This window comes from Antechinus flavipes, chromosome 4 (assembly GCF_016432865.1).
Source record: "Antechinus flavipes isolate AdamAnt ecotype Samford, QLD, Australia chromosome 4, AdamAnt_v2, whole genome shotgun sequence".
In the NCBI taxonomy this organism is placed as follows: Eukaryota; Metazoa; Chordata; class Mammalia; order Dasyuromorphia; family Dasyuridae; genus Antechinus; species Antechinus flavipes.
In genome coordinates this window covers 901,129-911,375 of record NC_067401.1, presented here as the reverse complement: position 1 = coordinate 911,375, position 10,247 = coordinate 901,129, and the positions used below count along the sequence as shown (strand labels likewise).

General features: G+C 64.5%; 1 protein-coding gene across 1 annotated transcript; it reads left to right on the top strand.

The window, feature by feature from the left end:
• Nucleotides 1–1,299: 1,299 nt before the first annotated feature.
• Nucleotides 1,300–9,244, top strand: PTTG1IP (PTTG1 interacting protein). The gene is made up of 7 exons (XM_051998281.1): nt 1,300–1,520; nt 4,600–4,652; nt 5,503–5,611; nt 5,976–6,081; nt 6,160–6,225; nt 7,235–7,281; nt 7,845–9,244. The coding sequence occupies exons 1-7, from the start codon at nt 1,409–1,411 to the stop codon at nt 7,886–7,888; spliced, it is 537 nt and encodes a 178-aa protein (XP_051854241.1). The 5' UTR covers nt 1,300–1,408; the 3' UTR covers nt 7,889–9,244.
• The last annotated feature ends 1,003 nt before the right edge of the window (nt 9,245–10,247 follow it).

The following is a 10,247-nucleotide window of genomic DNA, read 5'->3' as shown; positions in this document are numbered from 1 at the left end:
CCTCAGCTTCAGTTCCTGTGAGTCTCTCCGGCCTCTCTGAAACCCTCCTGCTGGTCATTCCTTACCGAACAATCATATTCCACAACATTCACAGACCACAATTTATCAGCCCTTCCCCCAGTGACGGCGCCGCTCAGGTTCCAGTTTCTGGCCCCTACAGACAGGGCAGCCGCAAACATTGGTGCACACACGGGCCCCTTTCCCTCCTTTGGGATAGAAGCAGTGGAGACACTGCTGGATCAAGGGGACGCACAGAGCGGTAACTTTCGGGCCTAGCTCCGAATCGCTCCCCAGAATGCACAGCTGCCCTCTTGAGACGGCACCGTCCCCTCCCTTTTGCTAAGAGGGGATCCTCCTCTGCTCGGTCGCCTCCGAATTCAGGGTCAGAACAAGAGTTCCTCCCTGCCCCTCGTGAGTTTGGGCAGCAGCTTGTGGCCCGGCTCCTAAGGGGCGCCCGCGGCAGGCGGACCCCGAGGCTGGACCGAGCTTCCTTCCTGCCAGGCCCCTAACCAAGCCTTAGAGCCGGTCTATCCCACGGGCCCTGCCCGCAGCCACAGAGCTCTCGGCACTGCCTCCCAGAGGCCCGCTCGGAGCTACTTGGGTTTATTAAATGTCTTTCCGCCCAGGCCCTGGGGTCCCAGAGAGGAGAGATCAGGGAGACCCCTGGGGCACATTCTGTCCTCGTGCCCTCCACTCCTGAGGGCGGAGCAAGTGGGCCCCGGCCTCCGAAGCCATGAAGTGATGTCGGCGCTCGGGACCCCCCTTAGGACACCCCCAGACCCACACAAGTCCCTGGGCTGCAGGCCAGCGAGGACCCCCCTTTCCGCAGGCTTTCACCTAGTAGGGTGCGAGGGCGGTGACGGGGGCGGCGCACCCCAGGGCAGTGAGCCCCATGTGACACGGGCCCCTTCCCAGCCCGGGACCTTCGCGCCAGGTGCCCACAGGGACCGTGGGAGTCTGGGCTTGTCCGGCCCGAGAATGCTCAGCAGGACACCGCGGGTGCCCCCATCGTACTGGAGACCAGGAAACTGGGCCTAAAAGGCCCCCCCGCCCCTCCCGGACCCCTGCTGCCTATGCAGCCCAGAGCTGAACGGGCGGCGGGGGCTGCGGGAGGGGAGACGAGGTGGGGCAGGACCCAGGAGAGTGAGGAGAGTAAACATCGCGCTCCGCCCCTTCTTCCCCCTCCCCTAGGGACGGGCAGGCTCTCGCGGGAGCGTTCGGCGCCTGCGCAGTGACGCCCCCAGCTCCGGCCCCGCCCCGGCCCCGCCCCGCGCCTGCCCAGTCACGAGCTCGGACTGTGGCTCAGAAAGCGGTGACCAGCTCCGCGGCCGCCCGTGGTCCCTCTCTGTCCCCGGGGGCTGCTCCGCGTCCGCGTCCGTGAGCGGCAGGGGCCGCAGAGCGCCTGCTCATGGAGCCCCGGGGCCCGGCTCGGGCCGCGCTGCTCGGGCCGCTGCTGCTGCTGTTGCCGCTACTCCTGCCTCCGTCCGGGCCGGCCGTGTCCGCCCAGAGCGCGGCCGCTGGTAAGAGCGGAGTGGGGGGAGGATGGAGGGCGAGGAGGGAGCTGGGCTGAGGGCGAGCCCACTGCGCTTGCGCGGGGAGGAGAGCGGGGGAGTCGGGCTCTCCTGGGGGCAACCTGCGCTTGCGCATAGTGGGGCGGGGCGCGCTGGTCCCGACGGGAAGGACCCATCCCCACCGCGCCCCTTCCTGGTTTCCCCTGGTTTTTGCGTCACCCCCTCCTCCCTCCAATCACGCTTCGACTTTGGAGGTGCCAGAGCGGAGGCTTTCCGGGACTTGTCTCGAGTCTCCCAGTTTGCCATTGTTTGGGGGGGGTTGTAACCCCCCCACCTGCAAGGTCCTTCTGGAGTCCTCGTCCTGTCTCCCTTCCCCCCTCCTTGTGCAGTTCTTGTCCTGGTCCCCCCTCCCACAGGCGCTTCTGGTCCTGTTTCCCCTCACCCCCCCACGTGCTTCTTTCTTTGGGGGAGGTCTTGGGTCCTGATAAAGGGGCTCTGAGTTACTCGCCTCATGTTCAGCCCGAGCCTTTATCGAGCCCTGGGAAGGGCCCGTTGCTGCCCTCCAGGACCTCACCTACTAGGGCTCCTAACCCAGTAAACAGAGGGGAATGTGGCCTGTGAGCCGGGCCCTGGGCTGATCTGGCCCACATCGTCTAGGGGCAGGGAGGGACACCGCTTCCTCATTCTGGCTTCCTGGGGAAGCCTGGTGACCTTAGGCCCAGAGCCTTGGAAGGCCTAGCTTGGGCAGGGCAGGGGCCGCCCAGAGTTCTCAGGCAGAGTCCTGGCTTGTCCTGGGGATACCAACCTTGTCCTGGCCCGTCCTGGGGATGGCCTGCCTTGTCCTGGCTCATCCTGGGGATGTCCTGGCTCGTCCTGGGGATGCCAACCTTGTCCTGGCCCGTCCTGGGGATGGCCTGCCTTGTCCTGGCTCATCCTGGCTCGTCCTGGCTCGTCCTGGGGAATGGCCCGCCTTGTCCTGGCTCGTCCTGGGGATATCTGGGGATATCCTGGCTCGTCCTGGGGATGTCCTGGCTCGTCCTGGCTCGTCCTGGGGATACCAACCTTGTCCTGGCCCATCCTGGGGAATGGCCCGCCTTGTCCTGGCTCATCCTGGGGATATCCTGGCTCGTCCTGGGGATACCAACCTCGTCCTGGCCCATCCTGGGGAATGGCCCGCCTTGTCCTGGCTCATCCTGGGGATGTCCTGGCTCGTCCTGGCTCACCTTGGGGATGGCTGACCTTGTCCTGGCTCGTCCTGGGGATGTCTGGGGATATCCTGGCTCATCCTGGGGATGTCCTGGCTCGTCCTGGGGATGCCAACCTTGTCCTGGCTTGTCCTGGGGATATCCTGGCTCATCCTGGGGATGTCCTGGCTCGTCCTGGGGAATGGCCCGCCTTGTCCTGGCTCATCCTGGGGATGTCCTGGCTCGTCCTGGCTCACCTTGGGGATGGCTGACCTTGTCCTGGCTCGTCCTGGGGATGTCTGGGGATATCCTGGCTCATCCTGGGGATGTCCTGGCTCGTCCTGGGGATGCCAACCTTGTCCTGGCTTGTCCTGGGGATATCCTGGCTCATCCTGGGGATGTCCTGGCTCGTCCTGGGGAATGGCCCGCCTTGTCCTGGCTCGTCCTGGGGATATCTGGGGATATCCTGGCTCATCCTGGGGATGTCCTGGCTCGTCCTGGCTCGTCCTGGCTCACCTTGGGGATGGCTGACCTTGTCCTGGCTCGTCCTGGGGATGTCTGGGGATATCCTGGCTCATCCTGGGGATGTCCTGGCTCGTCCTGGCTCGTCCTGGGGATTCCAACCTTGTCCTGGCCCGTCCTGGGGATGGCCCGCCTTGTCCTGGCTCATCCTGGGGATGTTCTGGCTCGTCCTGGGGATGCCAACCTTGTCCTGGCTTGTCCTGGGGATATCCTGGCTCATCCTGGGGATGTCCTGGCTCGTCCTGGGGAATGGCCCGCCTTGTCCTGGCTCGTCCTGGGGATATCTGGGGATATCCTGGCTCATCCTGGGGATGTCCTGGCTTGTCCTGGCTCACCTTGGGGATGGCTGACCTTGTCCTGGCTCGTCCTGGGGATGTCTGGGGATATCCTGGCTCATCCTGGGGATGTCCTGGCTCGTCCTGGCTCGTCCTGGGGATTCCAACCTTGTCCTGGCCCGTCCTGGGGATGGCCCGCCTTGTCCTGGCTCATCCTGGGGATGTTCTGGCTCGTCCTGGGGATGCCAACCTTGTCCTGGCCCGTCCTGGGGATGGCCTGCCTTGTCCTGGCTCATCCTGGGGATGTCCTGGCTCGTCCTGGCTCACCTTGGGGATGGCTGACCTTGTCCTGGCTCGTCCTGGGGATGTCTGGGGATATCCTGGCTCATCCTGGGGATGTTTTGGCTCGTGCTGGCTCGTCCTGGCTTGTCCTGGCTCGTCCTGGGGATGTCTGGGGATATCCTGGCTCATCCTGGGGATGTTTTGGCTCGTGCTGGCTCGTCCTGGCTCGTCCTGAGGATGGCCTGGCTCGTCCTGGCTCACCTTGGGGATGGCCGACCTTGTCCTGGCTCGTCCTGGGGATGGCCCGCCTTGTCCTGGCTCATCCTGGGGATGTCTGGGGATATCCTGGCTCATCCTGGGGATGTCCTGGCTCGTCCTGGCTCATCCTGGGGATGGCCGACCTTGTCCTGGCTCGTCCTGGGGATGGCCCGCCTTGTCCTGGTTCATCCTGGGGATGTCTGGGGATATCCTGGCTCGTCCTGGCTCAAGGCTTTGCAGCAGGTCGGGATGTTGGTTTTGTACCTTTGTTAGAGTCTCATTTCTCTTTTTTCTCCATGGGGATGTGAGGGGAAGGGGGAATATGGCAGATTGTGTCCGTTGGGAAAGAGAAAACTCATGCAAGGCTTGTTGCAGAGTCCAGGCTGGAGGCAGCCCCTTTCTGAGCCTCAGTTTCCCCCTTTGTAAAGCAGAGGGCCCTGAACGTCAGGATTCTATGAGCAACCGGTTGAGGCTTTTCTGGTGCCAGCAGGTCCTTGTGGGGAGTTGGGGGCATTAAAATGTGGGCCCCTTCTTCCTCTGCATCTGATGGAGGCTGTTTCCCCCCAGCTTGCTCTGAGAACACCAACAAATCCTGCAGCGAGTGCCTGAAGAACGTCTCGGTAAGTGCTCAGGCCCTCCCCCACGTCCCAGGCCGCTCCTGGTCAGCTCCTCCTGTGGGGCTCCTCCCGGAGCCCGATGGCCTGCAGGCCTTTGAAAAGTGCTTGCTGGTGGGTGGGTGGGCGGGTGGGTCAGCCAGGCTGGGGTTTTCTCTTAGGAGAGAGGGTTTTGTGCACCCGGGGAGCTTTGGAAGCTCTGGCTCTGGCAGGAACCTCCCCTGGCAGGGTCCAGGGCAGGGCCCGGTGCCAAGGCCAGCCTGTGGCCTGAGGACATTCACTCCAGGTGGTGAGACTGAACGCAGACACAGAAGGAGCCCGTTTGAGTGACAGGGGCCTGTCTGGTTCCGGATGGGGGGGACCCCTGGGGCTGCTCTTTCTGGGAGGAGGGTGGTGCTCCCGGGCACTTCCAGGCCCTCGGGGCAGAATTGTGCTCCGGGCTGGTCCTGCAGGCCAGTTTTGCTGGACCGAGGCCCGACGTTTAGGCCCATCCTGGAGCGTCTGTGCCAAGTGTGCTGATTTTCCTGGGATACCCCAGACCTCCCCGGGGCCAGACCAGAGCCTCTGAGACTTAGGAGGGCTGAGGTAGTCTTCCCGTTGTTGCCACCTGGCTGAGCGCTGCCCTCAGGCCTTTTGGGCTCATGAATCTGCCGGGAGAAGAGGCTCCTGCTTTCCTGAGGGAGGGGAGCGCCCCTCAGTAGGGGGCCAGTCAGGGCCAGGCCCGCCAGCCACAGGACGGTGCCCCTGGCTCCCTCCTCCTCCTCCCCTGCTCGTGTGCTCCCCGTCCCCCGTTCCCAGGCACGTCCCCGTGAGGGGAGGCCGAGGGCCGCTCAGCTCTGATTCCCTCCCGTTTCAGTGCTTCTGGTGCTATACGAATAACGCCTGCCTGGACTATCCGGTCCGGAAGATCCTGCCGCCCAGCTCGCTCTGCCAGCTGAGCTCTGCCCGATGGGGCGTGTGCTGGGGTAAGTGCTCCCTCCCTCCTGCTGCCCGCGGGGCCGCAGTCCCCATCGAAGGCTGGCCTTGGGCCCTCGTGGTGTGTGTGGGGGGGTCCTCCTGGCTCCTGGGCACTAGGAGTGCTCCGCACGGGGACCGACTGTGAGGGGCCGGGCCTTGTGCTCAGGGACCTTGTCCTCTGAAACAAGAGGGAATGGTGAGCGGGGGAGGTCCTGCCGTGAGGAGGGGGGAGCGTTCCCGTAGGAAAGGCCAGATGGGGTTAGACCCCCATGCAGAGGGGGCGCTCACGGCCGGGAGGCTGCAGTATGCACCCCGGGGGGGGGGGTCCTGCTGCCTGGGGCCACCTTCACTTTGCTCGTCCTCGTGTCCCAGTGAACTTCGAAGCCCTGATCATCGCCATGTCGGTGGTGGGAGGTGCCCTCCTCCTGGGTATCACCATCTGCTGCTGCTGCTGCTGCCGGAAAAAGAAACACCCCAGGTGAGCCTCGGGGGGCGCCTGGGGCAGGGCCCGGGCCCGCAGCTGCGGCCACTGACCGGTGACTCTTGGTCTTGGCAGGTCCGACAAAGAGGAGGAGCGCGCTGCCAGGGAGAGAGAAGAGAGAAGAGTTCGGCAGGAGGAGAGGTGAGGGCGCCCCGCCCGCTCGGGCCTCCAGGGCCCGACTTGGATCTCCAGGCTCGGCTCAGGCCGGGCTTCTGGGGGTGGCTCGGGCCTCCGGGGGCTGACTCTGGCCTCTGGGGGCTGACTTGGGTCTTTGGGGGTGGCTCGGGCCTCCGGGGGCTGACTCGGGCCTCCGGGGGCTGACTCGGGCCTCAGGGAGCTGACTCGGGCCTCCGGGAGCTGACTTGGGTCTTTGGGGGTGGCTCGGGCCTCCGGGGGCTGACTCTGGCCTCTGGGGGCTGACTTGGGTCTTTGGGGGTGGCTCGGGCCTCCGGGGGCTGACTCGGGCCTCCGGGAGCTGACTCGGGCTTCCGGGGGCTGACTCGGGCCTCCAGCCTCAGCCTCTGTGCTGCATTTGTGCTGCATCTGAATCACGCCGTTCTCTTTGCTGGTTCTGAGGGCCGGCCCATGCTGGAGCCCAAGGCTAGAAGGGCAGCCGGCCCGAGCCAAGGAGGGTCTGGGGTGTGGGATCAGCAAAAGGAAGGGGGGGGGGCGGTGAGACTGGCCGGGGATGCTGAGGAATGAGCCTCGGAGGGAGTCCAGGACGCGGGCGTGTGGAGCCAGCGTCCAGCCTGGCAGTGCCCGGAGGCCGGGCTGGGGAGAATGGAGACCACAGAGGCCTAGGAGGGGAGGGGCAGACGCCTGCCTGCTGCCTCGGGGCCTGGGCGGCTGCCGGGGAATCTCTAGCTGGACGTGGGACGCAGGAGGGGGACGTCGGGGAAGAGCCGGCCAGGGAGGGCGGGAGCGCAGGCCGTCAGGGGTCTGCCCATGGTGAGGGCGCGTGCTCGCGGCCAGGAGGCTGCTGTGGTCGCTGCGTCTCCCCCTGGGAGTTCAGGAGTCTCGAGGCTCCGGGTGAGAGGAGGCGCCGGGCAGCCAGCCTTGGGGTCAGCGTGCCAGCGTCCGCTCCCGGGGCGTGCAAACGGAAAGGGACAGTCGGGTCCTCTCGGTGTGTGACCGGATTTCCTTCTTGCAGGAGAGCGGAGATGAAGTCCAGACACGAAGAAATCAGGAAAAAATATGGTGAGAGCCTTTTGTTGGTCTGCGTGCGGCCTCAGCCACATGGGCGGTGCCCCGCGGGGAGGGCGCTTTGTCCGGGAGGTGTCCCAGAGGCCCGCTGGGCCCGACACACGCGGCCCTGCCCGCACTCCCCCGTCCGCGAGCAGGATGCGGCCTTCGCAAGCTGGGGGAAGCTGGCAGGAGACCCTCTTCCCTGTCATCGTGTGTGAAGCTTTGGGAGAAGCCGCTGGTCTGGGCCTGGGGGTACCAAGGGCGAGGACCCGGCCTTGTCTGGGCACCTCCTCCGACCCGGTGGCCCACGACGTCCTGACTTTTCCCACTGCTCCCACCCTTCCCTAGGAGGGGGTGCTGGGCCCCAGGGCCGGAGCCCTGTCTCTGGGGGCCATAGGGAGGAACAGGAAGGGCTCAGGCCCTGTGAAGGGGGGGGGGCTTCCTGTCGTGGGCGGTGGGTCCCCCAGTCAGGTTGGAGCCGGAGGGGGTCTGGGCCCCCCCCCTCCCTGAGAGCTGGGAAGCTGTTTCTCTGCCCCTTGGGTCACCGGGCTGTGCTCTGAACATCTCGTTTCCAGGCCTGTTTAAAGAACAGAACCCTTACGCCAGATTCGAGAACTAGCCTCCGTGGAGCCCCCGCGGGCGGCCCGACCTGCTCTGCCCAGACGAGCCCCGCAGACGCCGAGGAAAGCCCGCCCCGGCCGCCATTAACGCGATGCTTTCAGTAAAGAGCCTTGTGTTCAATAGCCCTTGGCGAATTCTTGTAGCCCATGAAACACTCTGAGAGAAGCCCTCCTCCTTGGCCCGGTGGACGCGGCTCCGACCCCCCGGGCCCCTTTGTCTCCTGGATCAGCCGCGCTCACAGAAGGGGTCGGGCCGCCCCCCTCCCCCCCACCCGCTGGCTCCGGCGCCTTTCTCGGCTTCCTGTTTGTTCTTTGGGACCGAGGCCTCGGTTCGGGTTGAAGTCGCCTTCGCCATCTAACCCTTTGTGATCAGACACCCTGAAAGTGGGCGTCCCTGCTCGTCTCCCCAGAGGAGCCGCCAGCCGCGGGCGTGGGCTCGTTTGCCCCCCTGAAGTACAGTGCCAAGGTGGCACTGGGCGAGCCCACCGGAATTAGAGCGTCGGGGTGTTTGGGGGTTCTTCGGACCCTTCTGTTTTTAAGAAACAGGGTTAGATTTCTCTGGCTCCAGAAGCCAGGGACAAAGAGCAGCGACCGTCTGAGCCTAAAAAAGTGCCTTCTCCAAGTCAGGAGCCATCAGGGCGTGGGGGCCCAGGGAGCAGAGCTGGCCGGTTCCTCTGGGAGGGGGACAGAGCCCCTGGCCACCCCTTCCGAGGGTCGTTGTTTCCCTCTGCGGGGTGGGCGGCGGCAGGAGGAGTGAGCCGGGCTTGCTGACCGGGGTGGTCGGTGGGGACCATTGTGGCGGCCCCCCTTTCTCGTGCTGCTGAACCAGCTCCATCAAGACCAGCCTGGGCGCAGGGAGGTGGAAGTTGGGCGTCGTCCTGCAGAGGGGCTCCCCCAAAGCTAGCACGCAGTGTAACTCAGCTGCTTTTAATCTTCCAAACGTTCCACGTTCTTCTTGCACTCTTTTTAAAAACACTTTTTACAGCCTTACTGTGAATTAACCTTTCTATGCTGAAACTCTCGGCTGCCAGAAGCTGCCTCTCGGACCCTTCCTCCCCGGTTCCTCGGCTGCCCGCGCGGAGCACAGCGCGCCCTTGGGGAGGCAGCGGCGGAGGAAGGGCTTTCCGGAAGCGGCGAGCCCCGAATGTGCGCCCGGTGAGGGTCCGCGGCGGGCAGGACCGCCTGACGCGGTCCTGGGCCCCGATCCCTTCCGTGTCCGAGGAGCCCAGATTTTTAAGTGTCCTTGCTCTGTTTCTGTCTTTTTCTCTACGAGGCCAGCCTGTGGCCACAGGCTCATGCTCACACTGGGGAGTGCCTTACTTTTGGGAAATCAAAATAAAAAAGGTTGATTGTAACCGAACCCGTGCTGGGTCGTGTGTCCTAGGCCCCGTGGCTGGTCCCGGGCCCCGTGGCTTCAGAAGTTGCCCAGCTGGTCTTACTGTCCGGGGGCTGAGCGCTCGGGCTGCTGGCTGTGCCCACCCCGAACTGCCCTCCATTCTGGGCCCAGTGAGATGGACCTCTCCCGCCTGCCCCCTCTGCTGGTCTGCGCTGGAATAGCGTTTCATCCTGCCTTCTGCTTGGGTCTGCCAGTCCAGAATTCATTCTGAGATGTTATTTAAGGTGTGGAGGGGGCTTTGGAGAAGCTCAGGGGAACCCCGGCCTCCCCCCCCCCCCCATCTTGCCTCTGCCTCGCGGAATGGATATTTTGTGATGAGACTTGCCCGCCCCTCCCTGGGCTCCATCTGCTCAGGTACAGAACGGGGGCCCCCCACCCAGAGTTGTCAGAGGACGCGGGAGGTGAGATGGGCCAGGGCTCGGCAAACCTTTTGAGGGTCCCCGTGCCAGCCACAACTCGGGATGTTGCTCCCCCCTCCCTTTTCCTGGCTGCTCACTGACAGGGATTTTACAAAAAGTGGAATTCCTCTGCAGGCCCCCCCCCCTCCTGGGGAGAGTCACCCTTTCCCCAGCTCTCCCCTATGTGGGCCAGCCTCTCGTACTGTCTCCCTCAGACCCAAACAGGACCCCAACCCTGTTTCCATCCCAGCCCCCAGCAGCTGCAGAAGGCAGGAGAAGAAAGTCCTCCTCCCTCAAGTCCCGGACACCAGCCACGGTCCCGTTCCCTGAACACTGTGGTGTTACTGTGGACGTGTGTGAAGGGCCTCCAGAAGCTCAGCTCTGGGGGCGTCCGTACCCGTAAAATGTGAATCCCTGCTTAGCACAGGACTTTAAACTCAGAGCACAAGAAAGGTTTCCTCGTTCCTTCGTCTCTTGAGACCTCCCTGGGACACGATCTCCCCTTAGATCAAGCCTTCACTCCTCCTCCTGGAGTCTAGAGGACCTTTGAATTTAAGGGAGAGG